The following is a 28,000-nucleotide window of genomic DNA, read 5'->3' as shown; positions in this document are numbered from 1 at the left end:
TTTCCGGGCGAGAAACGTTTAATAAAATCAGAGTCCTTCGTACACGCGTGCCGGGCTCGGCCTGAGCTGCTCCCGGCTGCAGGGTGTCGGGGTGGCACGGTGCGGGGACCACAGGGTCAGCCGCTGGCCTGCAGGAGCTTGTGCTTGACCGTCGTGCTCTCGGAGCAGAGGTGGACAAAGAGGGTGCCGGCGGCTGTGCGGGCCCGCAGCTCCTGCCGCTCGTAGTCGTGTGCCCACTCGATGCTGCCCCACTTCTGGATCTGAGGGGAGGACAAGACAGTGATGGTGGAGCCATGCCCAACCCCCAGAGCAGGGCCGAGGGGAGCAGGCTCCGACCACGCCCAAATGCAGGGACACGCGGGGCAGCAGCAGGTGACCACTCGCCAGTGGGCAGAGCAGCACCCGGACCACATGTGCACCTCCCTCCCCGGGCCTGACGTGCCCACGAGGAGGGGGCACAAGGCGGCCTGTAGAACGTCGTCCTCCATGAGCTGCCTGGCCAGGCTGGGCTGCACGTGTCCCCCAGGTATGGGGACAAAGCAACCAACCAGGGCCACGTGGCCACGTCAGCTGACTGCTGGGGAGCCCGGCACTGCAGGGGCCCCTCAGTCTGCATGGCAGGCAGGGCTGCAGACTCTCCTTCCAGAACCAGATGGAGGACCCTGGACATCAGTATGGCTGTTAGTGTGACTCCAGCCCATCCCACGGGCTCCTCCCAGGAAGGCGGATCCATGCCACACAAGCGGCCTGCATTTCTGGGTGGCCCAGGGCATCTGGGCGGCTGCGCTGCGTCATCTGAGGAGCACTTTGCCCTCTCAGAGACCTGCTCACGCGGATGGACGCTGAGGTTCAGAGAGTGAGGGCTGGGCTTGGGTCCTGCAGCCCAGAGTGGAGCCCAGAGGAGAACCAGGCCTCCTGCCCCTTGCCCACCACAGGTCACCCTCCTCCCACACACCCACTTCTACTGTCCAGAGAGAAGCAGTTTCTGCCCTGACATTGTTCCGAGCAGATAACTACATGAACTAGGAAAACCCTGTCCTTACAGAAAGGCTTGTATCAGAGCAGAAGCCAGCGTGTCACATGTTGGAGGAGGACCAAAAGGGGGCTGCACCAAACACTGCAGCGCTGAGTGAAAACGCACACGCCAGGGTAGCGAAGCCTGATTAATTCTGAGCCCAGGAAATCAGAACTCGACTACACACAGCAGCCGCCGTGCGCTCCTCCAGCCAGCGACCCGCGCTGCGTGCACGGCGGGGGTGAAGGCTGAGCCTGAGAGCGCAGACGTGGCTCCGGACCATTTTAGCCTCCCCCAACCCCATCCTGCAGTTGTACCCAAACCACCTGGAACCGCCACACCTCGCCTCCAGCACCTTCTGGGGGTGCGGCCAGCCTGGGTGTCCCCCTGTGTGAGATGGGGAAGCCGCAGCCACAGTGACCAGGTGGAGAGAGGAGGCACGGCCATGAGGGAGGGCGGACACAGTGGGGCGTCACGTTACTTGACGCTACCTCTCTGGGCCCTCTGACTTTGGTTTCCAAACGAACACGAAAGCCACACAGGCCCGGGGCACCCAGAAACACTTCCGTCAGTCTGAGCGGGAGGGAGAGGCGGCCCCGGAGCCCGACCCGCACCTGGTACTCCTCCTCCAGGCGCGACAGCAGCACGGCCTGCTCCACTGTCAGGTGCCGGTCGAGCAGGCCCAAGGTCAGCACTATGGACTTGAGCTGGGTCACTACAAACTCAATCCCTGCAGGGACACAAGCCGGGTCAGACCCAGAGCACCCCCCACGCCGACACAGGGCGGGTGCCAGACCCGTCCCTGCGAGCCCCTGAGCCCCAGTGCAGTGCGGGGCCCCAGGCCAGGGAGAAGTCCTTCCCCACGTTCCCAGCAAGAGAGCCGCTTCCCCATGGGGGTCCCTCCTCTGCCCCTGCCTGGAGTGGGCGCCCTGCCGGCCACCATCCCGGCCCAGCAGAGCACCACATCCTCCCGGGAGGGCGTGAGCCCGCGGAGCCCGCAGACTGGGTGAGAGGCTGACATTACAAGTCCCTGCCCCCCCCCCGCCCCCTCTCCCTGGGTCCCGCACAGCCTTGCCCGTCTGCACGCCCTCCCCGGCCCACAGGCAGCACCACATACCCTGCAGGGCCCACATGCTGTAAGAGGCCAGGTGGCTGGCCAGCACCTCCCGAGTCCGGGCTGGGATGCTGGGCCCCAGGATGCTGGTGGAGGAGCCAATCTCCACGCTGTACCTGAGAGAAGAGGCCATGAGTGCAGTCCTGCTGGGCAGCAGCTTTTGCCCGGAGGCAAAGCCCCAACCCTCTGAGCACACGTGTGCCCTGCAGGGCATGTGGCCCAGGGGCCAATCTCGGGGATTCTGGGAACAACTGCCCGTGTGGTCAGTGGCCTCCGACCTCGTAGTTTCCTTCCCCCCGAGAGCAAAGCCAGACAAGAAAGGCCTGGATGAAGGCAGGCTGGCAAGTCAGGAACAGGGTCACCTGTAGCTGCTGCCTGAGACTCCAACCTATTTGCCTGAATGTCCAGCAACACCGAGGGCTACCTGCTTTTTAAACCTTCTAAGAAAGTGTTCCACGTTTGAGCCATGAAAGGTTTAAGATACTGTTTTCCTTACAAGACTGTCTGCACTGTCCCGTGCCTGTTAGTCACTGTCACGTGTTACCAAGGCTCTACTGCACACGAGGCGCTGTCTGGTCCGGGACGGGAGCCGGCTTTGAGAGCGATACATTTTTAAGAACCATCGTAACTGCATAAACGCAGGAAAACATAATGGAGTAAGCAGGTTTTGTAATTTCCTTTCATGTATCACTGGTTTTTTCCATCGGCTTAGAGTGTTCTCCCTGAAATTTCTAATAGATCAAACGGAACACTGGAAGTGGCCCCATCTCTCTGTAAAACGTGAAGACGAGAAATCTCAGCTGCCACCAAGCTGACGATTCTGCACCGCAGCAAAGACCTCCAGGCAGCTGAACTACCGATTTATCTCACCGGACTCTGAGGGGACGTCGCAGCCTCCAGTCCTTGGGTTTTATCCGACCCTGCAGCGCAGGGCTTGCCCGTTACTATAAGCCAGAGGATGCCGACACGTCGTGGGCACTCAGGAGCTGTGTACAGGGGAAAACCAGTCCACCTACGCTGACGGAGGGCCCTGGTCAAGGCGGCACGTGCTGGGAGCCCTTCCCGACCCCCTGGAATGACACGGACTGAACCGGGCTGGAGTGCCCGCCCTGCCGTCCTACCTCCTCTCGGCCCACTCTGCCACCGGGTCCCACTCGCGCCTCTGCAGCTCCGCCAGCGCCTCCGGCTCCTCCACCCTGTAGCTGATGCAGCAAAGTCACCTTCATTCACACAGAAGCACAATCCCTTCCCAGGGACAGACAGGAAGCCCACGAAGGCAGCAGCACAGAGCCGCTGCACCCCACCCCACCAAGCGGTGGGTCTTCAGGTCTGGCCTGGGGGCCTGGGGGCCTGGGGCCTGTGGGGAGGCCCGCCTTCAGCCCAGCAGGACTTATGGAACCTGCCCTCTGGGTGGAGACCAGCTCTGCCTGGGGCTTTGGAGCCTGAGTTTGAGACGCACTGTCCAGCTGTGCACAGGCCAGGCTGCGGCACCAGGCCCAACGCCGGCATAGCCCTGGGGCCGCCCCGCCAAGAGGCCGCGCCCGGCCACGAACCACCTTGCCTGCCTGCACCTCCTGAGCCCACCTGCCTCCCCACCACAGATGTGGGTGCCTGACGCCCCGATGCAGGCTGAGCCATCGTTCTGACCAGGAGACGAGACGGGGTCAGCCACGGGGAGCTGGGCTGCAAGGCTTCCTGGGATGCAGACCCAGTGGGCACTGGGAAGGCCCATCTGGTGCGAGCAGAAGTGGAACGAGGGGTCACGACTGTGCTGGGGGTCGGGCTGCCCAGGGATGAGGGCCCCCGGGGCAGAGGGAGACGCTCAAATTTAACCACTGTCAGAGATCCAGGACAGCTTCCAAGAGACCCCGCCCTTTCCCTGAGCTGGGCTGAACAGGGTGTGCCCGGCAACCAAGTGGTCCCTGACACAAACAGGACAGACTTGCCAGGAGCATCTATGCCCCCTTGGCCCCAGTGCTGATGTCAGGGCACCCGTGAGAGGACCTAGAGCGTTCGGGCAGCAGACATGGAACTGCTCAGCCACGTCACTGACCCATCAGCTAAAGAACACAGGTGCGAGGCGGGGTTCCCTAAGTGGAGGAGGCCAGCTCCTGAATACAACAGGGGACCACCTGCATCCAGCTGACAAGTGGCGACCAGGACGTCTATGTGACAACGTGCGGGGACAGGAGTCCAGGGTCGGAGGCCCCACTGGGCAAGGCACGTGACCCCGGAGCCTGGACCTGTCAGCTGCCGCGCTGTGGAAGAGGAGGCCCGGGGCCCTGGCACCAGTGCTGCCCGCGAGCCCTCCTTCCAGGATCTGCAGAGCAGCTAGGTGTGGAGGAGAGAACGCTTGGACAGAGGGAGCAGACAGCCCGACGGACTCACTCAGACCCCAGGGAGGCGCCCATACGGCCATTACCAGATGGTGTCCGTGTCCAGGAACTTGACAGCCGCCCGGATCAGCTGGTCCTTGTCTCGCTGGGTCGGGTTGTCCAGAGCCGTGTTGCACAGCGTGGTCTACATCAGAGGCAGAGGGCCAGTCAGCACCACTGGTCAGGCAGAAGCACTGCATCCTGAGGACGCTCGCTGCACAGCACAGCCAGGGCCCGGCGGCAGGAACCGCTCGGTCCCCCTGCACCAGGCTCCGTGCCAGACTCAGGGCTACAGGGGCCTCCTGGCACCGACTCGCCAGCCCCAGGACCAGTGAGACCCCCGAGGTCTCAGGCCCTCCACCATCAGGCTCTGCACGTTTAACTCCAGCCTCGCAACAACGCTTTCCGGGAGGTACTGTGATCGTAACATTCAGAATGTAGAACCCAGGCTCAGAGGTCAAGTTCAGAAAATGAGCGTTGAGACACCACTGGAACTCACATCTGAGCAGCCGACTCCCCGATCCCTCAGGGAGCAGGGGGATGAACCAGCCACACCAGGGGCCAGACCGTTTCCCCAGAAGTGCCTTGTTGACTGCAGCTCCTCTGACAAAGACTGCATGTCATCAGAGGCTAGGGAGAGGCCGCGTGGGCCGGGGAGGGGCTGAGGAAGCCCGCCTAGTCTGCGTGTCCCGGCCGAGCTGATGGAGAGCCGGCCTGTGTGGGGACCACTGCCCACCTTTCACGGTGGGGAGCCCTGGCTGAGAAGGGGCAGCAACTTCCCCAAGGTTACCACTTGGAAGCTGCAGAGCCGGGGCCCCAGTTTAGTGACCCCTTCCCTGCCCGCTCTTGGAGCACCTCGCTCAGTGAGCTGCCTGCGTGTGGACCAGGGCCTGGCTCCATGGGGAGCGGCCCCCACGGCCACAGATCTGCACCGAACCCCAGGCCAGGGGTGGGCTCTGGGCTGGGAGGGGGCAGACAGCCACCGCGGTAACACAACCACAACCACAGAGCGTGTGAGAGCTGCTGGGACACAGGAGGAGAGTGGGGCAGCGGGAGACGTGTCCGGGGCCTGGGAGGAGTCAGGCCAGAGGGCGGTGTGCCTGGAACCCCAACCTGGGGGCCGGATCCGAGTTGGGAAAGGGGCCTCGGCTTCTGCAGGGTGCTGGCTTTGTTACCAGGTGCATGGTGTAGGGCCTGATGGTGTCCTGCTGAGAGTCCCACTCGGTGGCCACTGCCACGGCGAGGGCCTCGCTGGGGACAGTGAAGATCTTGGCTCCGGGAGTTCGCAGCTTCCTGTGGTCTAAGTTGATCTCAAAGCCACCTTGAAAGATCAGACGAAAACCTGTCAGGGGTTGTTAGTGGAATCGAGTGACCATTGCTATACTTAATTACTTGAACCGGTATAGACAAGGCGCCAAGTCCCTTCACCGTGGGCTTCCAGAACCATAGCCGGCAGATGCGCGAAAGGGAAGCTCACCAAGGAACCGGTGGAGACCAGAAATATTCCCACCCGTTCACAGAAGAACACAGAAAGAGAAGTGGTCAGAATTTCAGACACTCACCTTCACCCTGTGCGATGCTGACGTTCTGATAAAACCTCTTCCTTTCTGTTGGAAAGATTTTTCAAAAAGCCAGTTTATAATACTGTGGCAACAGCCCAGGAAGTGACGAGAGCAGCCTGGATCACTGCTGCTAATGCTGACTGACGGATTTCCACATCGCCATTCAAGGTCTGCCCCACTCCACGGCTTCTGACTAAAGGGGAGGAACCATTCACTGTCCAGGGACAACAGAGCAACAGGTCCCGCCGGCCCCCAAGCCCAGCAACAGGGACCACACAGCATCACGAAGCTGCAGACTGACCACCTGACACTTCCTGCCTCAACTTCTCAGCACGTCCCCCGCGACCCGCTGCGTGCTCCAGTCTAGCGTCTGAGTGGGACAGCACCAGAGACCCACCCCGGGCAGGAATCCGACGGCTCTAAGGCTCGTGTGGAAAGCTAGCGTGTGCGTGCGTGTGTCCATGTGTGTCCACGTGGGTGGTGCACACGCAGTAAGCAGAGATCCCAGGAGCATCTCCCACCCCCCCATCCAGTTAATTACCCTGACTAACCAGCTCGCCTGCGTATCAACAGACACTTCAAACGTTTCTTTTCAGAAAGGGGGAAATTGGGGTCCTGTGTTTTCTTCTGAAAACAACAAGTACAATCACACGTGAGCATTAACCACACTCCCCCTCTCACCTGGAGGGATTAAAAACCAAGCGTGCCTCATATGGAAGTGTGCAGATTCCTCCAACTGGGCACATCCAGGAAGCTACAAAGCCTAAACCAGCCTCCACCACCCGAGAGAAACGCGAACCTCCTTCCTGCCTTCGCTTGTCCCTGTCCCTGAATACAAGTGTCCCTTGTATTCACTGGGCACTAAACACCTTCAGTGTCCCTGACGAAAGTCACTTATTGGAAGTAACGACGCAGCACACGACGAAGGAAGAGTTTTTAATGGTTTTTAATGCTTTTTGGTTTCCTTTAACACACATACAAAAGGTCAAACTTAAAAGTTTATTAATTCAACTAGACTACGAAAATCAGGGGAACTTGGTTTGCGTGTGGGGGGCAGGGAGAGTGGTGGTCATGGAGACAGGGTATCTGGTCTTACTCCAAACATGTATTCTTCTGTTTTCCAACCTCAGGTTCTTCATGTACCTCATTTGCTGTCATTAACACTCACACAAAGAGGCCACAATTACATCTCCACAATTGCACATACTAAACTAAGGCTCAAATTACTTTCCCACAAAAAAACTCGTGTGCCTACTATGTGGCAAGTGCTGGTCCAGGTACTTGGGGTAAAACAGTGAACAAAACAGACAAAAATCCCCATCTTCGTGGAGCCAGAATTTATTTTTAAAGGGGACCTGATCTGACCACTGAGACGACGCAGTTATAACCTCAGCAGAATTTACCACCTCTGTGTGAGACCATAATGGTGATTTTCTCGAACATCCGACACCAAAATAGGAGGCTTACCCGGCCCTGCTGCCCTTAAGTGTCCCACCTCAGCATGCCATCGCGGTCCACGCAGGTGGCAGGTAAGACATGCAGCTGGAGGCCCCTGTCTGTCTGGAGGCCTGGATGGAGGCGGCCAGCCTGCGCAGTTACGTCCAGAGCCAGACAGGCAGGAAGTGGGAGGGGATCTGAAGCTCTGACTCACCACCATGGGAAGGATCCGCCCCGGCGGCTGCAGTGCCAGCGGAGAGCCTTCCAGCACCTGGCACGACACGGCCCTGGGAGGTGGGGCCTTGGGCAGCACAGGCAGGACCTCCCAAAGCCGCCAGGGCGGCGTGGTCCCCCCCAGGGAAGCCTCCCTGCCCTTGGCCCTGCACCGCCGCCCGGCCAGGCCCACCTCCGCACCTGAGGACGGGAGGGCGGCCAAGCGGGCCCGCGTGCAGGCGGTTTTTAGGCTCTGCTGCTCGGATGGCGCTCTTCTGTCCTGGCACAAACCTGATGGTGCTGATCTCCTCAAAGCTGCCCCTGCCCTCGAGACACCTGCTGCCTGGGGGGACGACGGACCAGCACACGATAAAGTGACCAGGATGGCCAAAGTGCGAGGACTGCTTTAGACACGCCCCAGGGCAGCCCTCTCTCGCCTGGGCCAAAGGAAGGCCTCCAGGCACTGGGTCACCTGAGCTCTGCAGGAGGGACTGAACTGCACCTGTGGCTTCAGAAGGGAGTGTGTGCCCCTTCCAGCAGGAAGGAACTGTTTACAGGGGGCTGCCAGGCCTCAGGGCAGCAGGGTTCCAGAGAGCCAGAAAGGCAGCTCCCGCAGAGGATATCAGAGCAGCCCAGGGGCCCCAGCAAGGGGCAGAGGGAGCCGGGCCAGGGGCTCACAAAGGCAACCAGAACAGGACTTGGAAAGTTCATTCAGTGTTGCCAAAAATATCAGGACAGACGGGTTTTGCCTGGACCCTCAAAGGTCCTGGGTCACAGAAGACACGTCACGAGACCACCAGGACCCTCAGTGAGCGCGGAGCAGTCCCCCAGAACTCGGGTCTGCTCTGAGCTCAAGCACCCGCTTGACAGAACATCTGTTTCCGTGGCAAAAACACACTTGCTGCTTTCTAAGTGACAGTTTTAAGGACTCTGTGGATACAGAGAAAGTGGGTTCGTGAAAAAGCACTGAATTTTAAAAGCTGGCCAGAAGAAAACAGGCTGTGAAACCAGAGAACATCGAAAACCTGCTCAAGGGAAGAGGACTGAAGTGGAAATTAGTGTCCACTGGGTCCTTCTTCCTGCGAGGTTGCCTCAATCCATACTCAGAAATCGACAGTTTTCTCTCACTCCCCCACTCCTCCTCCTGCCCCAGGCCTCCTGGACCAGTGAGGGACCCTTCCACCAGCCTCAGTTTTCGGGCTGCAACCCCTAGCGCGCACCGGGCAGAGGAAGCGCCTTCTCCTTCCCAACAGCGCCACCTGGCGGGCCTCCGGCCTGCAAGCTACATCCCGAGTCAGGGCATCCCTCCGCACAAACCTGGGGCGGCTCAGACCAACCGTTTCCAAGGATCAAAGCTCCTCCGACCGACTACACCAAGAACTCTTGCAACTCAGGAATAAAAAGACAGCCTAACGGAGAAGCGGTCAAAGGATCCGAACAGACACTGCTCCAGAGAAAATGCACAAATGTCCAAACAGCACATGAGAAAATGCTGGACACCATTTGTCGTCAGGGAAATGCACACCAAAACCAGGAGACACCACCGCACATGCAGTAGGATGGCTGTCATCACAAAGACACATCCGGGGAAATCAGGACCTTTGTGCCTTGCTGGGGGAAGTGTGAGATGGTGCAGCCACCCTGGAAAGCAGTGTGGCAGTCCCTCAGAGAGTCAGTAACCGTGTGATCCAGCATTCTACTCTTCCGTGCGATCTGTGAGAAATGAAAAAATACACCCACGTAAAAACCTGTCCTCAGGTGTTTACGGCAGCATTCAGAATGGCCGAAACATGAAGACCACCCAAAGGTTCATTGATGGATGAACGGGTAAGTGAAATGTGCATCCACACAATGGAGTATTAGTCACCTATGAAAAAGAACTGGAGCAGGCAATACATGCCACCACTGGGGTAAAGCCTGAAAAGCTAGGTGAAAGAAAGTCAGCCCCAAGACCACATTCTATTTATAGGAAATGTCCAAACTAGGGAAGTCTACAGAGACAGAAAACAAAGTAGTGGTTGTCTAGGGCTGGGGAGGCTGGGGGGTACTCGGAGGGTGACAGTTAAAGGGCACGGGGATTCCTGTGGGGTGACCAAAGTCTTCTAGAACTGACGGCTGCACAACCCTGCGAGTATACTAAACACCACTGAACTGTATGCTTCAAAGAGTGAATTGTAAGTAAACCAAAACTCAACAAAGCTGCTAAAAAATTCTCCAGGCCAAATGTGTCTGCTGCAGCAAAGAACACAGGCGGGCTGAACGACCAGACACACCTCCTTCCGAACCGCTCGAGCACCCGGAGCAGGGGTTGGGACACTCTGCGGAGAGCCAGACCAAGTATTTTATTTTAGGCCACTCCCAAGGAGCCAAGTTCAATCTGCTTGCCTCTCCAAGTCTTCATGGAGAAGGCGCACTTGGGTTTAACCTCCCCCTCCTCCAAAACTCACAGCCGCTCAGACCATAAAAGTCTTCGCAGAGACTCAAGGCCGGGGTGCACCTCGCGCCCACAGCTCTCCACTCTTCTGCCCATCCTCACTTCCCTCCATATGTGGCTACCACCGGCCTAAGCTAAAAAGTCTGCAGTAGAAAGGAACGGGGCAGATCAGTGCCACCACAGTGGGGAGTGGCATCCACCAACCTAAACGAACCTTCTGCTTGTGCCAACTTAAGGGAATTCCTGACTGTGTCCCCTTCACTCATATGTGCCTCCCCGGGGCATCATAAAGGACAAACAACACTCAATCCATCACACAGACACTACACGCCAAATGTGGGCGTGGGGTTCCCCACCCATCATCTCCACCAGCTGGGTGTCCTACAATCAACTCAATTCTGACGCTGTCCACCTGGAGACAGTGTTGAATCCCACAGGTTAAGGGCTCAGTCCGACAAGCCTAATTTCCTACAGGATTAATTTGCTACAGCAGTTCACAGAACTCAGGAATAACAGTTTACTTACCAGATTACCAGCTTATTATAAAAGGATACAACTCAGGAACAGCCAGATGGAAGAGACACGTGGGGCAAGGCAGGGAGGAAAGAGAGTTTCCATGCTCTCTCTGGGCACACCACCCTCCCCGCAGCTCCATGTGCTCACTAACCTAGACATTCTCCCAACTCTGTAGTTCAGGGATTTTATGGAGGCCTCATTACACAGAAACAATCAATTAAATCATAGGTAATTAGTGATCAAGTCAATCTCCAGCCCATCTCCCTCCCCAGAGGTCAGGCACTTGGGCTGAAAGTTCCAACCGCTGTGGTTGATTCCCCTGGCAAAAGTCACCGCATTAACACAAACTCAGGTGTGGCTGAAATGGGCTGTTATAAGTAATAAGACACATCTTTCATCTTTCATCCTGGAGCTATTTCAGGACAAAGACCAAATGTTTTAACAAAAGGTTCTCCCGTGACTTTACCTCTTCGTAAATGACGAGGGTTTTAGGAGATGTGTGCCTGGAACCAGAAAATACGTACACCTCCTACTATGAATCACAACCTCACAGGTGCCCCTCTTTCATCCTCCTTCCTGGCTCCTCGTGGACCTCCAGGCCCTCTGCCTGGCCCTGGCACGTGAAACCTCCCCTGCTGCATCCAGCCCTCTTCCCCATTTGCATAAAATCATGGAACTTGCCTCAGAGGCAACCTAGTCCTTCAACACAGAGGAAAATCAGGGCCGAAGGAAGCAGTCACGTGCCAAGATCGCACAGTGCCTGTTTGGCCAGCGTCAGACCCCAGGTTTGTGCTTCTGCCCCAGCGCCAAACCACCTGTGAAGTTCCAGATTTCCTAACGCAGGCAGTGTCACAGCAAGGTCCCTCATACCTGCTGTCACCTCAATGTGTTCCAGCTGCCAACACTCTTCCTCCTCCTCTACTCTGAACTGTGACTCATCTGTCAAGACTCAGCCCAAACATCCTGTCACCCAAGACTTTTCTAGACGCTCAACACCCCCAAGATGGGAGTAAGCGCTTCTCTGTACACCTCTGATCACAGGATATTATAGGTTATTGTTTAATCGGATAGTATAAGCTTCTTCACTGGATAGTGGACATCACCTGGGTGGAAGCCATGTGTGTCTCCAAGATCACGGTGCCTCCTGCCCTCAGCGGATACACCAATTGAATGGAAGGCGAGTGTTACTACTCTTCACTCAGGGAGTCACTCCCACTCATCTCTGATGAGGCTTTCATGAAAAAGCCACTACCTTCTTCTATGCCTCATCAGAGTCAGAAGTGGAGGAAGGGGCACGAACCCCACAAACCTCTCCAAGTCTGCTCTTTGACCTTGGCGCAATCCTGGTCCAGAAACCGAATTTCCTTGCCCGAAAGCAAGGATGACATCTAACTTCCTTACAGGGCTGAAGAAAGCCGCACGTGACAAATGACACTTGACTGTGCCCTGCGGCGGTCCCTGCCCTTGCGGGGGCTTCCCTTCTGATCTGCGACCTGTCTCAGCCACCGCCACCCTGCACGGCCGACCCCTCCGCCCGGTTCGGCCTTGGCCTCCCTCACCTGCCGGGGGCGCGTAGGCCCGGGCAGGGGTCGAGGGGCTCGGCCCCGACCCCTCGGAAGCGGTGAAACTGCCCCGGGGCCGGTTCAGAAGGCGGCGCCCTGCGTCCCGCAGCCGGAGGCAGCTCCTCCACATCGCGCGGGGGCCTGGGAGGACAACCGCGTGAGAGCTGAGCGCGGGAAACACAGGATAGGAAGGGCCGCACGCAGCGTCTCACCGGCCGCCGGCGTCCTCAGCCTCCCTGGGCGCCGCCATGTTGCGCGAGACACTCACGGCGCGCCGTCACTCGCGCCCCTCGCACGCCGCAGCCAATCAGCGTCACAAACGCCCGGGCCCCGCCCCCGCGCCGCGCCTCGGGACGAAGACTACAAGTCCCAGAGGGCCGGGCGCCCGCCACGTGCTGTCTCCGCCGGCCAATGGGCGGAAGCGCCGCGCCAGCCTGCTCCCGCCCCGCGGCGCGCCCGAGCCAATCGGAAGGGGTGTGTGTGCGAGCGCAGGCGGGGAGGGGGCTTCGCTCAGGACCCGGAGGCCGCGCTCGCAGGTCCCGGGGTCCCGGTGGCGGCCGGAGCGCCTGGTCCGCAGGCGGCGGGCGGGTGGACCCCTCCCGCCCCACGCGCGCGCCGGCCTCCGCCCCGGCCGCCCTCCTTGGCTCCCACGCGGCGGCGGCGGTTCCTCCCCCTCCCCCAGCCCTGGCTCCCGGGGACCCCGCGATGCCGGTCCGCACCGAGTGTCCCCCGCCGGCCGGTGCCTCGGCTGCGTCCGCAGCCTCGCTCATCCCGCCGCCGCCCATCAACACCCAGCAGCCCGGCGTGGCCACCAGCCTGCTCTACAGCGGCTCCAAGTTCCGCGGCCACCAGAAGAGCAAGGGGAACTCGTACGACGTGGAGGTGGTGCTGCAGGTGAGCGCCGGCTGGGATCTGGGTCGCGGCCGGGGGCCGGGGGCGAGGCGGCCGGGCCTCTCGCGGCGCCCACGGGCCGGGCCGCGCCGCACCGCTCCGCGCCGCCGACTCCTCGAGCCCGAGGCCGCGGACAGGCCTTGCCGCGGGCCTGCCGCCGGCCTCCCCACGACCTGCCCGCCCCCGGGCCTGCCCTCTCTTGGCGCACCCCAGTCCCTGGGGCCCAAGCCGGCCACCGACCGCTGGTGTCCGGAAGCCCCCGTGACCGGCCTCCTCAGACCTGGATCCTTCCTCCCTGTGGCCTGTCGCCCAGGACCAGTCCTCCCTCCGGCCCTACTGGACCCTGAAGCGCTCTCCCACTGGTTTCTCCTGACTCGGGACCTTCCCAGGCTTGAGACGTGCCTCCTGCCCCCAACCCTCTCCTGGCTCCCAGAAAGCCTCAGGCCCTGGGGCCGCCTCCTACTCCTGGGATTTCCTCCTTGGGAGGGCTTCATCAGCCCCCTCCCTCCGTGAGCCTCTGAGCCTGAGAGCCCCTGCCCACCACTGACTCCTGCGCCACAGGCCGGGCACCCACGTCCTGGATGGGCTCCTCACTGTCTGTTAGGAGCTGGCCTTCCAGCCCCTGTACCCCAGTCTCTTCCTGGCCCAGGCACGGCTTGGGTCTCACCCCCTGGCCTACCCCATCCTCTTCACACTCCAGCTGCTCAGTCCCTGTCTTCTCAGTCCAACTACCTAGACCTCCTGTCCCATATCTGCGTTTGCCTCCTTTCTGGCTCCAGGGGACCTTCTTCCCGTGTTCTTAACTTTTACTTACACGGCCAGGGCTTCCTTCCAGTATCCTGTCCCCAGAAATCTAACTCACCCAGTTGTATTTCTCATACAGTATTTCCTTCCCATGTCCACCCGCCTCCCCCCAATTTGAGCTGGATTTCCAAGAACCTGCTGCCAGCCCCTGATGGCTCGGAACTGCAGCTTCACCTGTCCTGGCCCTTTCCTGCACCACACGCCCCTCAAGCAGATGGTGGCACACTTGACATCTTTTCCCAGCCAAAGGAGATGTGCAGTGGTGAATGCTCCCTTTTCTCTCCCTTCCTAGAGAACTGCTCCTCCTCTGTGCTCCCCTGGCCTGCCTCAGGACCCCCTCCATTTTTCCCTTGGTTCTTAGCCTGATACCCCACTTCCTAGATGGTTCCCCAAAGTCCCTCCAAACATCTGTCTCCTTAAAAGGCCTTCCAGAAGCTTTGCAGTCCAATGTGCTGCCTTCTGCTCCCACGTGTGAGGACAGAAAGAGAACGTGTCTTTTCCTTAGGTTGGCCCTTTGTCCTTTAATGATCTTAAATCTTCAAGGTTTGCTCGTTGTTGAGCATTCATTAGACTTTTTTTCTTACTGGTTTTTGGAAATAAATAATTTTCCCTTATTTTGATTTGGAAAATTGTATTTCCACGTTAATTGTATCTTTGGTCTATAAACTTAAATTTCTATCATGAGCCTTGTTAGTGACTGTAACTGGAAAACCGCTGTGGCTGAGTTCTTTCAGTCTTCATAGTTACACGCCTGATGTGGCGAGCCCCCTTTTGCTTCAAATGTGAGAATTTAGTAGGAAGGTACAGGCTTTTTTTTTTTTTTTCCCCAACCAATCATAACATTCTAGAAGTGAGATCCCCAGTGTGGGTCATGTTGGGAATGATCCTGAATTTGTGCCCATCGTTGAATTGGATGGTTTCTGACAGGGTTGGGGACAAACGGCAGGGTAGCCAGGTGTCACAGAGGGGGAGGTCACTCTCTGTCGTTCGCGTGTTGTTTCTGAATTCCTGTCAGGTGCCAGTGTCCTCGTGAGCTCCTGGCTGTGGGGGTTGGGTTGGTGCATGACTGGTTTGTCCCAGGGCGGCCCAGAGCGGAGACCTGGCTGATGGCACGAGGCCACTTTGAATGGGTGTCTCGTGGCGGGGCGGGGCCACGCCCAGGAGTGCTGCCCTGTGTCTGGGCTGGTGAGCACCTTGGCCATCGTGGAGGCGGTCGGAAGCATGTGAACTTCCCCATCATCTGGTTTTTCAGCCAGGACTGGTTCCTTGGACTCAGTCTTCCTAGAACACGTCTGCCTTTTGTGACTCCACCTCTTTCTTGCTTTCCCTCTATTTTCCACAACGGCTTGGTTGAGATCTGATTCGTGCATAGCATACAGCCCACCCATTCAACGTACACAATTCAGTAGTTTTTAGTACAGACACACAGTTGTGTAACCATCACTGTGATCTAATTTTAGAACATCTTCATCATCCCCCAGAGAAACTCCATATCCCTTAGCTGCCACACCCTCCAGCCCGAGGCAGCCACTCACTTTTACCCCAAGACTTGCCTCTTCCGGACTTTGCCTGCCGATGGAACCCTGCAGCAGTGTGACCTTGTGTCCAGTGCCCATCGGGCCCAGTGTTCCCAGGTTCCGCCACATGGTGGCAGGCGCCAGCGCGTCATCCCTTGTTACTGTTGCCTAATAGCGCGGGGCGGGGGGGCAGCTTGTTGTTTATCCGTTGATTGGGACGGGTATTTGGTTGTTTCCACTTTTGGGTGACTGTGAATCACGCGGCTGTGAACATTCACTACGAGTGTTGGTGTACACATACGTCGTTTCTCTTGGGTATCTCCCTCCGAGTGGAACCCTGGGTCACGTGGTAATTCAGGGCTCACTGTTCTGAGGAACCGCCAGACAGATTTCCAGTGTCTGTACCGTCAGGCTTTCCCGCTGGCAGTGTGTGAGGGTGCTGGTTTCTCCGCGTCCTCGGCCCTCTTTTTGGTGGTAGCTGTCTTGCTGGCGTGAGGTGGTAGCTCACGGTGGTTTGGGCCTGAGCTTCCCTGATGGCCCGTGGCGCTGGGCATCTCTTCCCGTGCTTCCGGAGCACTTTCTTTTTCTGGCAATTCCACTTTAAAGCGTTCTTCAGACCTTGACGAGCGGCTGCCCGGGTCTTTTTCTTGCTACTGTGAGTCCTCTACCATCCAAGAAGCCAAGACGGAAACGAAGGTCCAGTTGCTGTGAAAGGCATGCTCCAAAGAGCAGCTGCTGGACACAGCTGCGCTGTAAGACCCGCTTGCTCAGTGCTTGCCTCGCCCCCCTTCTCACGGAGGGGCTGGTGCGGCGTCCGTTGAAAACCCTGTGCCCCGCGGTGTGTCTGAGTCCCCAGCCGTCGTCACGATCAGCTTGGGCGGAGCTGGGCGACACGTGGTGGGGTGGAGGCCAGGCCGGGATTCTGACTCTTGAGCTGTGATAATCTGGCAAACGTTGGCCAATTCACGGTTTGATTTTTAATCTTGTTAGCGAGTATCCCTGCCACCTGATCCCCTTTCCACAGCTGTGAAACCCCAAACCATATTGAGTCCAGCGAGACCTGCACACGTGGGACTGAAGGCCTCAGGGTAGAGCTCTGTGTTCTTCACACACGTTCTTTGCTGAGCCCTGTAATGCAGACGGTCCGAGGCCAGCGTCGGGAGGTGAGGACGTTGCGGGGTCTGGGCGGAGACCTCTGTCCCCACACTGGATGGTGGGGCCACTTCGCTGAAGCCCGCTGGCTTTGGTGCTGACCTCAGCTGGCTGGCTGGCTTCACCACAGTTTAAAGGTTCGCCTGAGTATGTGATTTATGGTGTGCTGGAGAAGTTGAGTCCCCAGATCTGAGAAATGCCAGAGACTTTCCTGGCTTCTTAAACGCGGCCTCGCTCAGCGCTGAGCCTCAGCGGCTGCAGGGCCAGCGCGCTGCCTCCTGCCTCGTCCCGGGGCTGCTCCGTGAGGGGCCCGGTCGTCGGGACGTCTGAAGTCTGCCCACTTGGGATGAGTCAGTGCAGGCTGGGGAAATGCACTGGTGAGGGCGCATTCAGCTGCGGGTAACCGTACCCGTCCCACGACAGCGTGAAGGCCGGGGGGCCCATTGCTTCCAACGGCCTGTTCCTTGCATCTTCCCGGGCTGTCTTCTGGGCATTCTCGGGCTGTTCCAGTGCCTTATCGCTGGAGGCCCAGGACTGGGCAGTGCGGGGAACAGATGGAGGGGACCCGGAAGGTTCGCGCACACATCTGATTGGCCTGAACCTGTGACTTGCAAGGGCTCGGGGTGCGCGCTTGCCTGGGTCCTTCCGGGCTGCCGGTCTTTCGGGGCGGAACTGGGCCCTGCCGGCTGGAGGAGGAGGTTGGGGGATGGGTGGGTGTGGGGCAGTGTCTCAGCAGCCAGCAATTGGTGGCCCCTAAGCGTCACAGCCCACGTGCCTTCCACCCCCTTTATTTGATTCGAGGCTCCTGATTCTTCTGGTCAGGGGCACACACTCCCGTCTACAAGATGGGCTCCTAACTGGTATGCATACCACTGAAGTCTTCGTAAGAGGCCCTTTCTGATGTCCTGGTTCACAAAGAAATGCTGCGGGCTGGTCCGGGCGTAGGCTGGGTGGACTTGCTCAGCCCCTGGGGCCATGAGGAGGCCATGCAGAGACCAGGTGGGGGCCCCTGTGCTGAAGGGCACGCAGGGTGTCCCCCTGAGGGAGCTGGAGGATCCTGGGGTCAGCGTGCTCGTCCTTGCAGGCTCGAGGGGCGGGAATGGCCGACCTCCTGGCTCCCGCACCTGCTGGACACACCCAGTGCGTGCCTAGCGCCTCCTGTTTGTGACGGGCTGTGTATCATCTCCCTGCAGCACGTGGACACGGGGAACTCGTACCTGTGTGGCTACCTGAAGATCAAGGGCCTCACCGAGGTAAGCGTGCACCTGGCAGGCGGCCTGGCGGCCGGCCCACTCGCCCTGCCCCTCCCGGCCCCTTGACCTGTGGGTTCTCTCTGGTCAGTTTCCTCGTCCGTAAGTGGGAATTCCAAGTGCCTGCTCCGTCCCCAGGGGCACAGCATCCGTGAGCGGTCACTGTGCTGGATGCTCGCCAAGGCACTGAGCGTCCTCAGTCTGGAGCCCTCATTTCCGTCTCCCCTGTTCCACTGGCTCCCTCCTTCTCCACTAGGAGTTTGACAATTTCCCATGAAGTTTGTGGTTGAGACAAAAAGCTGTCTCTTCCCACCTCAAGAAACAGCCAGCCAGGCAGGGGTAGAAAATGACAGCGAAATGCAGGGCTCTCACCGTCGCAGGACCGTGAGAACAGCAGGCTGAGCTGCGTGCGGCCGACGAGGTACTGCCTGAGCGGAGCGCGCACACAGCCAATGGCACGAGGAAACCAGCACGGTTTGTAACATGGAATGTTGGCGCTGATTCCAAAACTGGTCATTCTGGTCTTAGGAAGCCTCACGGAAATGGCTAAGTAGCATGAAAAGTCCGCCAACCACGGACAGAGATGCTGTGACCCTTCCATCGGGAGCTTGTGGCCCTGGTGAAGGCGGTGTGGACACCCGGCTCCGGGGGGAGGCGGTGCTGGCACAGCCCCTCCCGCCCGCACGCCGAGCGGGGTCCGCTGTGGCACTGAGGCCGCTCCAGGCTGGCAAGCGGCGGCCATCTCCTGCACCTTTGTCCTGCCCAAGCCGCAAGAGTCTTTGAATTCATCTTTTTTAGAACTTTTTTTAGCACCTTTACTGAGATGTAGTTCACATCCCTGACAGCTCACCCATTTAAACATACAATTCATGGGCTTTTGGCTCAGGCACAGCGTTGTATGGCCCCCTGATAATTTTCTAAATAATAACTCTAACATGGGGTCACTTGATAACCTGTGAAATGCAGAGAAGGGTGGTGAGTCTTTGAGTGGCTTTACACCTGTTGTAAAACACAGGTGACCACTTGCGTTTGCTCCTCCGTTTACAGTTGTTAAAATAGCAGACGTGAGTGGCCGGGGTCTTGGTCCTTAGTTGCGATACAGAAGTGTGGAAAACGAACTGTTCAGGTGCCTCCTACCTGCCTCATGTCCACCAACAAGCATGGTGTTTGAAGTTGGTGTGCCCTCTGGACATTAAATCCCAGAATTGTGCAGGAGTGGGTGTCAAATAGTATCCTCTTTGTGATCCCAGGCCGGCCACTAGGAGGAACAGGGACATGCATGCGGAGGCCCCACCCTGGGGGTCATGGCCAGGCCCCCCGTCACCCCTAAACAGGTTGGGGGGCTCCTGAGGTTGTGCTCGGTTTGCTTGGAATGGGGGAGACAGGTCACAGGGGGTCACAGGTGTTCATTCTGACCGACTCCTGGCACTGCCAGCCCCTGCTCTGCTAGGTGGGGGTGCCGTGTTCCGCTGGTCTCTCTGCCTTGCTGGCCAGTTGAACATTAATCCTCCCGGAAGACAGGTCTTCATGGAAAGCCAGACCCGCCTCCAGCCAGTTTTTGTGACAACTTGATCACTATTCTTGTCTCTCATGGAAGTCTTGAAAAAATATGAAGGTTCAAAACTCAGGAAAGCAACACGCTGTATGTGGCTTTTAATTTAACATCTCAGGTCAGGTGCTGACTTATAGAGAACTTTTCCCCATAGCAGTCCTTCCTAAAACAGATCAGTATGATTTAGTTTATACCTTTAAAATCTGGTTTCCACCCAGGAACTTTTCTCCTCTTTAATTCTGTGTATGTAAGTATCTGTTCCTGGATCCCTGCGACAGAGGGGTGAGGAGGTGGCGGTCCTGGGGGGATGATAAGTCTGTACTGTTCCAGAGCCCACTGCCATGAGGACAGACTGCCCGGTGGGGCCAGAAAGCACCTCTGCTGTCGTGGCAGTAGTGGCCGTGCTCCCCCGGGAGGACCCCACGCTCCCTGGCGGGCCAAGCCGGGAGAAATGGCAAAGCCATCGGAACAGATTTGTTTAACCGGGAGGGGCATACGTAGAGGGTGAAGAGAAAAGCGGACCTCTGTGGTCCTGGGGCAGCACCCAGGCTGGTAGGCTGCACGGGGGCCATGTGGTTGGTTTTTCCAAATGCAGAGAAACTGTAAACCTTGCACAGTGTTGACTTTTCCTTCCGTTCATTGTTTTCACATCTGTGGTGCCGTCTCATTAGCAGATGAACAGGTGGCCTGATGGACAGGAGGGTCCCGTACACCTGGTCAAGGGGGTGGCTCCTTTATTTCCCAGTGGTTGTGGCTTCCCAGGGCAGACAGTTTCAGAATGTTTCCCCAGCCGTGAGTGGTCTCGGCTCCTGTGATAGAATTAAACGTTTGCCTAGTATATCAAGGTATTCTGCCACCACCACCCCCAAAACCCAAAGGCTGGTGCACAGGGGACAGGGACGGAGCCAGCTGGAGGCGTGGTGGCTGGGCCATGGTGCAAGGGAGGCGGGGCTGTGATCTGGGAGCCTCTCTGGGTGTCCTCCTTGGAAAATAAAACCTACAGTTACTGTCTGCTTCGTACGTGAGGATATTCAGAAATGACTTGTCCGTCAATACAGAACAGGTGTGTCAGGGGATGTTCTCTGCTTCTGGCCGAGTCCTTGGAGCCCAGGAGACCCCCCCACCCGCATCCATGGCTACTGGACCCAGCTCTGGTCTGGCTGGTCGCTCAGCAGTGTGATCATTTTTTCACAGTTTTGGGAAGAAGTTAAAGCCAGGGAGGTTTTTCCTTTGTGAATGGTGGAAACTGTTTGACACCTTGTGTTGATATTTGGGTTTTTACCGTAGGAATATCCAACCCTCACGACCTTCTTTGAAGGAGAAATAATCAGCAAAAAACACCCTTTCTTAACTCGAAAGTGGGACGCAGACGAGGATGTGGACCGGAAGCACTGGGTGAGTGACTCTGCTCTGGGCCCTCGGGTCCGGTCCCCTGTCCCTCCCGCCCACCTGTCCCTCTCTCACTTCTCTGCTCTGCTCATGGGAGCCCGCACCGCCCGGGGCGGCCTCTCACAGTAGGGTTGGCCAGGATGGAGATACAGTTCCTGCCCTGACTCTGACAGCACAGCTTAAGTGCAGCCAGGATGCCCCTGAAACCCCCAGCTGTCGAGTGGGGCCATGTGCTCACCCAGTGGTGGGCACGTCGAGGCAGCTGGGGCCCCTCTGCTCAGGGTCATGCAAGTCTTGTGTCTAAGAATCCACTTCTCAGCCTGTCCTTACAGCCCTTGGGCTTAGTTGCTGTGGTGATGGTGAGTTTTGGTTTCACACTGAGGATGTTCAGTGTGCTCGCCCCGAACCCAGCAGCCTGACGCATCAGTAGTGAAGGTCCTAGAACAAATCACGCTCCCTGCCCTCACAGCCAGCCGTTTGTGCTCTCTTGAGACCAGGCTGACCCGCGTCTGACTGGACCTCCCTGCAGATCAGCTGCTTTCTTACTAAAGTTCTCCCTTGAGTTAGGAAAGGAACATCTATCAAATGATCGAATTTAAACTTGAGCTTTTAAGAATGTGTTTGGAAAGCTACGTGCTTTGACCATTGTAGGAAACAGACCCTGAAAGGTAGACAGTCATCTGTGGCTCGGTAACTGGACAGAGCGAACAGGATCCAGTGTCCAGAGGAGTGGGGAGCCGGGGGAGCCCCAGGGCCTTCCTCTCCTGCACAGCCTGTCTGCCAGCCAGCCTGGTCCTGCAAAGCAGGGTCTGTGCGGCCAGTGAAAACCCGTTTGAGGCGGAATTGGCGGCAGAGGAAGTACCTGGAATGCAGCCCTTAATTTTCCACCGACTCTCACTGGAAACAGCCGGACTCCGGCCTTCTTAGGCTGGACTGAACTCTTTTGAGTGAGAGAGAGACTGAGGCGGCCCCCCTGGGCCCGGCCGCTGGGCCGAGGCGCTTTCCTCCCACCGCTCCACAGCCTGGAGCTTCCTGCTGCGCGCCCATGCTGAGTTTTAAATGTTTGAAAAAATTAAAGCAGGAGGGAAAAAAAATCACCTGTAATGACAAACACCTGAAACCGCAACAGGCGTTAACCTTTTCCTAAACGTCTTCGGATACAAGTCCTTTTTTAAAAACAAACACATGCCCGTACGGTGCAGCTCCCTAGCAGCCTTTTCTGGTCGCTGCTCCGCTCGTGGCCACGCGCCTCGGTGCCGTGTCCGGGCCCGCTTTGCCGCTCCCCTCTGGCACCGCAGGCCGGTTCTTATGGCCCCAGTGCGCCTTCAGCACTGCCCACTTGGACACCCCCTCACCGGCCGCCCCGCTTTGTCTGCCCAGGGACGGTGCCCGAGCAGAGGCCCCCACCGCAGCCACTTCCGTCCTGCGGCCTTTCCCCGGGCGTCCCCTGGGCAGGCATGGGGCCCGGAGCTGGACACCCCTGTCCATGGTCCTCATTCTCTGTTTTCTGTTTTCAGGGCAAGTTTCTGGCCTTTTATCAGTATGCAAAGTCATTTAATTCAGATGACTTTGACTATGAGGCGCTGAAGAACGGGGATTACGTCTTCATGAGGTGGAAGGTAGGCCCCGGCGGGCTCCCTGGGAGCTCTGCCAACCAAACCCGCTAAAAGAAGAGCCCCGTGAGCTTCTACTTTAAAGTTAATGGTAAAAACTGCAGTTTCAGAGGTTGGGGAAGGGAAGGAGAGTTGTTTGGTCTCAGGAATCTCTCAGGGTGACGCCCCTGTGGGCCTCCTGGGGTCCCTGACCTCGCCCCCCGGGAGGGCTGGCTCCACCACAGGTGAGTTCTGATCAAGGTAGCACCGTTCTGACTGCTGCTGGGGTCTCCCCTGCCCTCTACTGGCCTCACCCCTGGCCAGCAGAAGTGACCCTCGGCTCTTGGGGTGACTGGGAACCCGGTGATGGTTCCTGGGGTCGGGCAGAAGGTGCTGCTCCGGCCATCCTTCCCTGGGCTCTGGGAGAGGGAAGCGAGGCCTCGGCGCCTCCTACTGGCTGCTGACAGGCCTGGCGGGCTCAGGAGCGGCGCCAGAGCGTGAGCACAGGCAGGGCTGAAGCACAGGGGTCACGCCCCCAGCAGGTCCAGGCAGACCCTGCGATGTGGGGCCTTGGAGCAGCCTGCAGCTCCTGACCCCCGTCTGCCTGCAGGAGCAGTTCCTGGTTCCCGACCACACGATCAAAGACATCAGCGGTGCCTCCTTCGCCGGCTTCTACTACATCTGCTTCCAGAAGTCGGCGGCCTCCATCGAGGGCTACTATTACCACAGGAGCTCCGAGTGGTAAGAGCCCGCCCCGGCCCCTGCTCCTGGAGGAGGCCTCTTGGTGGCTTGCATGAGGGTCACTCCTGTCCACACGGCAGAGCAGGCGAGATGACAAAATGAAGTCCTGGGTAAAGGAACTCATCGCAAAACACTTTCCAGCAGCAAATATTTTCTGCTACGTTCATCTCAATCTCACTGGTTCTGTATTTATTCTTCCCAAATTTTAAGATCCCTCAGGGGACAGTGGGAACTTTGCCGTCAGCAGCCTTTTTAATCTTGTGGCCACCTGACTGCGGCCAGGTGACCGAGGGTCCGGAGTCCCTGGTCCTCTGTGTGCTGCCTGTGGGCTGGCGTTGGCCCTCTGGGGACTCTCCTGGCCCCTCGCTGCTGTGTGAGCCCGAGTCATACCTGCAGGGGGTCCTACCGTCAACGCCTGACTTCCTCTCAGAGCGTAGGGACACTTTCTCACAGTGTCTTCACCCATGGTGGCTTGTGAGGGCCGCCGCCGGGGCTGACTCAGTTTTCCTGGTCAGTGGGAGCAAAGGGCAGCCCCAGCTTCTCTGAGACCCGCGCTTACTAAGGTTTCAATAACGGCTTGGTTTACGAATGAGGTTTTTAAAACTTTTCATGTCGTTTTTCAAACAACAGCTTTATTGAGATGTTCACATACCAAAGGATTCACTTGTGTTTAGTGTGCTGTTCAGTGGGCTTTTGTGTTAGCAAAGTTGTGCAGCCGTCACCACTGGTTTAGAAAATTTTGTCCCCACAGGAGGACACCCCGTTCCCCTTAGCCGTCCCCCAGCTCCTCATCCCTCCCAGTCCGGGCGACCACTGGCCCTCCCCGTGTGTAGACGTGTCCGTCCCGGGCGTTCACGTGGGTGGAACCGTGCCCGGCGTGACTCGTGGTTCCGGGCCTGCGTCTCCCAGGGAGCGTCGTGCTTTGCAGGCCCCGTGTTGTGGCGGCTGTGAGTACTTTGTGTTTTGGTTGGTTGGTTGGTTTTTTTAATTTTTAGTTTTTGTGTGTATGTGTGTGCATATTTTTATTGCAGTGTAGTCAGTTTACAACGTTGTGTCAGTTTATGGTGCTTTGTCCTCATTGCTGAGATGTCTCCTGCCAGGTCGGGTGGAGCCGCTTTGCCATCACCATCGTCGTTGGTGGCCGGCACGCAGGGGGCTCCCGCCTCGCGGCCGCCGTGAACAACACTGCTGCCAACATGGGGGTGTTTAAGTGCCTTCTTCCGACTCCTGGGGGGAAATCGCTGGGTCACGGGGCAGTTCCATATTTGGCTTTGTCAGGAGCCCTTCTCCACAGCAGCTGCACCTTTGTACATTCCCACCAATGATGCGCGAGGGTCGTGGTTTCTCCCGTTTGTCCACGTCTGCCTGGCACTTCCCACGTCGTTGCGGTTGTAGCCATCCCTGTGGATGTGAAGGGCCGTCTTCTGGTGGCTCATGCATCATCCTTTCCTGATGATGATGATTTTGGGCGAGAGAGAAACTCCTTTTCCCTGTGCACCAGCAGGGGAGAGCTGACGCCCACACTGTCAACCCTGAGTGTCCCCACGCGGGGAGCATCCTGGCCTCAGTCTCTCCATTGTTGCTAGACCCCCCTGGGCACCGGTCCCCTCAGAGCCCTGTGACGGTCCCAAAGTCTAGTCGCTGTGTCTGGGGAGGTGGGGAAGGCGTGTGGAGCCCCCTGAGGTCGAGGGTCTGCTGTGACGTTACCTTTCCCAGGCTGTCTCTGGGCCCCGGGAGAACTGGGAGCTGCCTGCGTCACCCAGAAGCCCCGAGAACAGCAGGGCAGAGGGCGGGCGGCCGGAGCCAGCAGCCCCTCGTCTTCTCAGGCAGACTCACAGCTTCAGGATGGGAGCAAGGCCTTCCTTCCAGCAGCGCGTTCTGGGTGCAGGTCAGGAGGATGAGCCAAAGGCGCAGCACAGAGCCAGGCTCGGCCCGCCACCCTAGTCCAGGCTGGGGTCTGCCGGCGCTGCAGCTCACCGAGGTGCTCGCACCCTTGGTTGGTTTTCAGACGTTCAGGCCTCTGCCTTTCCTCCCGCAGGTACCAGTCGCTTAACCTAACTCACGTCCCTGAACACAGCGCACCCATCTACGAGTTCCGGTGACAGCGGTTCGGAGCAACAGCCGAGCAAACCGCACTTGGCGAAAAAGAGCTTTGCCAGGAAAGTCGTGCAGCTGCCGGAACCAGGAGAGTGTGTGTTCCTGTTTCTTTGCGAGCAGACTCGCATCAGAGCATGAATGTTCACCCACGGCGTCCAGGAGCGCGGCGGGTGGCACAGGGGCCACCTCCGAGCCTCCTCCCTCTCGCTGGCAGCTTGGTCTTAAGCTGTGTTTAAGCTACCTTCAACGCACTTTTCCTTCCTGCACAGCTAACTTCTGTATCACTGAAATGCCCCTTCCTTCTTCCACCCTGGCCTCCAGCCGACCGGCAGGTCGGCCCCCGGCGCCCTTGGCCTTGGCGCTCAGGGGTCCCCACCCAGGCCCCTGCCCCACTTGCTTAGCCGGTAGCTGAAGAGAAGGCAGCCCCAGCCCTGTGCCCCCGAGTGCTGCTCAGGGAGCAGGCTGGTCGCCTGGCAGGCTTGGGCGCTGCCAGCGCTATGACATCCGGGCCGAGCTGGCGGCTGGCAGGTGTCCCGGGCCTGCCGTCAGGGCCACAGAGCCTGAGGCTTCCAGGTCCCCGGTCCTGCCTACTCAGCACGTTTGCTCCAAACTTTTGAACTTGAGGGCAATATTAAACTTTAAAAAAAAGTTTTTTATTACAGAATAATTTTTATGGTCCCTTTAACAGGGATCCTACGGCAGATGCACAACTATTCAGAATTACATTTTATCGTTTTCACATTGAAAACAGCAAATGTCGACTTAGCAGTTTTATACCTGTATCTGTATGTAAATGCGTGTTGAATCAACCAGCAGTTGGGAGCTGCCCATCGTGGTGCAGCGGCTGTGCGGCAGGCGTGGGCCGTGTGCTCCACCTGGGAGCCAGAGGCCGGTTTAGCTTTTGCACAACTCCTCTTGCTACTCAAGACAGCAGTGCTTTGTGGCGACCTTCTCCAGCGGGCACAGGGGCCGCCGCTCTCATAAGACAGCAGGTCTGAGGTGTCAGGACGTGGGGGCTGGAGCACGGACACACTCGGGCAGCTCGAGGCTCACGTGCCAAAGTGTGTGTGTGTGTGTGTGCACGCGTGTGCGCCTGTGCACGTGTGGCTGCTGTGTTTTGTTTAAATGTTTAAAAAGTTCAAGAGGGTGGCATCCGCTGTAGCCTGCAGCTGCGGGCAGGGCTCGGGGGACTGGCGTTTGCCGGTGGTTTACGCGAGACTTAACAACCCGAGAGGGAGAGCTCTAACAGCCAGGGAGGTCGCGAGGTCGCGTGTCTGCGGGCGGAGAGAGCGCGCGGAGCCCTGTGGTCCCCGGGGTGGCCAGAGTGACTGCATCGCCATCCGTGCTGTATGTGCCTGAGGTTAAGCGCCAGGAGAGGCCTTAAAGGAGGGCACAGGGGAGAGTGGTGGTGGGCGTCCCCTCCCTGTGGCCCTGGGCTCCCTGCAGAGGTGCAGCCAGCCCACTTGGTAAGCCCAAAAAAGGTGGAAAGGTGATTCATGTCCATCTCCAGGGGTGAGTGAGAAACGTTTTCCTGATTGTGAAACTCCCAAAGGCAGCAGGCTGGCTGGCTCCAGTCAAACCCAGTGGGTTGCCAGGCAGTGGGGAGACGCCCTGCGGCAGCGTCAGTCCCGGGACAGGGGACCGGCTTCCTTCCACCCCAGCTCGCGCCCAGGCCCTGATACCGCCTGCATCTGTGCCATGCGGGACACTGAGGGCGAGGTCACCCCACAGCTGCCAGGGTCATGTGTGTTACCCCAAGGGGGCGGTCAGTGGGCAGAGAAGGGGTTGGCAGTTGGCTCGGGCCCACCACCCGGGTGGGCCAGGCTCTGTCGGGGGCCTGCTTGCGTCCTTGCTGACCCGGCCTTGGGGTGCAGTGGGCTGTGGGGGACGGAGAAGTGGCCCCTTCAGTAGCTCTTGGTCGCACCTGTGATGAAGGCTGGTTCTCACAGTAACCTGTCTGTCGGGATGGGAGGAACCCCCAGACAAGCCGCCCGACTTCTCTTTTTCTCAGTTCTCGAAGGAGCTTGGGCAGTCATCCCCCCGTGGTTATTCTTTCCTGAACTTCTCGGTCGTTCACACGCCTCTGGCACCGTGTGCAGTGTTTCTGGCTGGTGCTCATATTCGTCAGTAAGAAGTTAGTGCAGATCGCAGATTTTCTACCGTCTTCCTCCACCCTGTCCCAAGGACCGGGCTCTGACTCCTCTGCTCAGAAAGCTTCCACTCCGCAGCCCCGGCCTCGCCTCCCCTGTGTGGAGCCACCGCTTCCCACCCACCCACCTCTCAGACTTGACAGCATCTCGGCTGCGGCCCCAGCGTCACTGAGCGACGCCTCACCCGGGATGGAAGGTCTGTAGGTTCTGCCGGCTCGTCGGCTTCACAGCCTCCAGGGGAGCAAAGGGGTCTTTCAGTGTCTTTTGCTTCAGAAACAGGGAATTTATATTCTAAGGCCTTGAATTGATTTTGTTTTCCTCATAAAATAGTCTGATAAGCTAATTTTTAAAAAGAAATGCCATTGAGTACGTGCATTGTGGTTTAAAATTACTAATGGGCTCCAAGAGAAAAATAATACTTGATTTTCAACCTTACATGTTTTTAAAAATTAGATTTGAATGGGCGAAAAGTGTGACTATTTTGTTTCTTTAGGGAGGACTTGTGGGAAGGGTTTGCAGGTTTGGATGGGAGAGGTATTTTGCAGAGCTATCCATGTCCAAATAATTTTTTAAAAATAATAAAGGTATTTAAGCAGCAAGTCTGTCCTATTTGTAAATCCAAACAGTTCTGTGACAA

General features: G+C 58.0%; 2 protein-coding genes across 4 annotated transcripts; one reads left to right on the top strand and one right to left on the bottom strand.

Moving 5' to 3' along the window:
* Window positions 1-12,489, bottom strand: ATPAF2 (ATP synthase mitochondrial F1 complex assembly factor 2). 3 transcript variants are annotated; one of them, XM_032499005.1, is made up of 9 exons: window positions 12,441-12,489; window positions 12,226-12,369; window positions 6,067-6,111; window positions 5,680-5,825; window positions 4,552-4,649; window positions 3,251-3,331; window positions 2,133-2,245; window positions 1,630-1,745; window positions 1-260 (listed from the first exon to the last, which is right to left on the bottom strand). In XM_032499005.1, exons 2-9 carry the CDS (start codon window positions 12,356-12,358, stop codon window positions 117-119), a joined length of 876 nt encoding a protein of 291 aa, XP_032354896.1. In that variant the 5' UTR covers window positions 12,359-12,369; window positions 12,441-12,489; the 3' UTR covers window positions 1-116. The 3 variants fall into 3 exon arrangements, with proteins under 3 accessions (XP_032354896.1, XP_032354895.1, XP_032354897.1); XM_032499004.1 differs by lacking the exons at window positions 12,226-12,369; window positions 12,441-12,489 and adding an exon at window positions 7,534-9,255; XM_032499006.1 differs by lacking the exons at window positions 6,067-6,111; window positions 12,441-12,489 and having other exon boundaries at window positions 12,226-12,393.
* On the top strand, window positions 12,467-27,962 carry GID4 (GID complex subunit 4 homolog). The gene is given in 7 exon segments (XM_032499003.1): window positions 12,467-12,820; window positions 12,822-13,122; window positions 17,786-17,845; window positions 20,682-20,789; window positions 22,301-22,402; window positions 22,986-23,116; window positions 25,155-27,962. Coding segments are annotated over 7 exon segments (1,110 nt in total). The 5' UTR covers window positions 12,467-12,476; the 3' UTR covers window positions 25,219-27,962.
* Window positions 27,963-28,000: the final 38 nt, after the last annotated feature.

Source organism: Camelus ferus, chromosome 16 (assembly GCF_009834535.1).
Source record: "Camelus ferus isolate YT-003-E chromosome 16, BCGSAC_Cfer_1.0, whole genome shotgun sequence".
Classification (NCBI taxonomy): domain Eukaryota; kingdom Metazoa; phylum Chordata; class Mammalia; order Artiodactyla; family Camelidae; genus Camelus; species Camelus ferus.
This window is presented reverse-complemented; position numbering and strand designations above follow the sequence as displayed.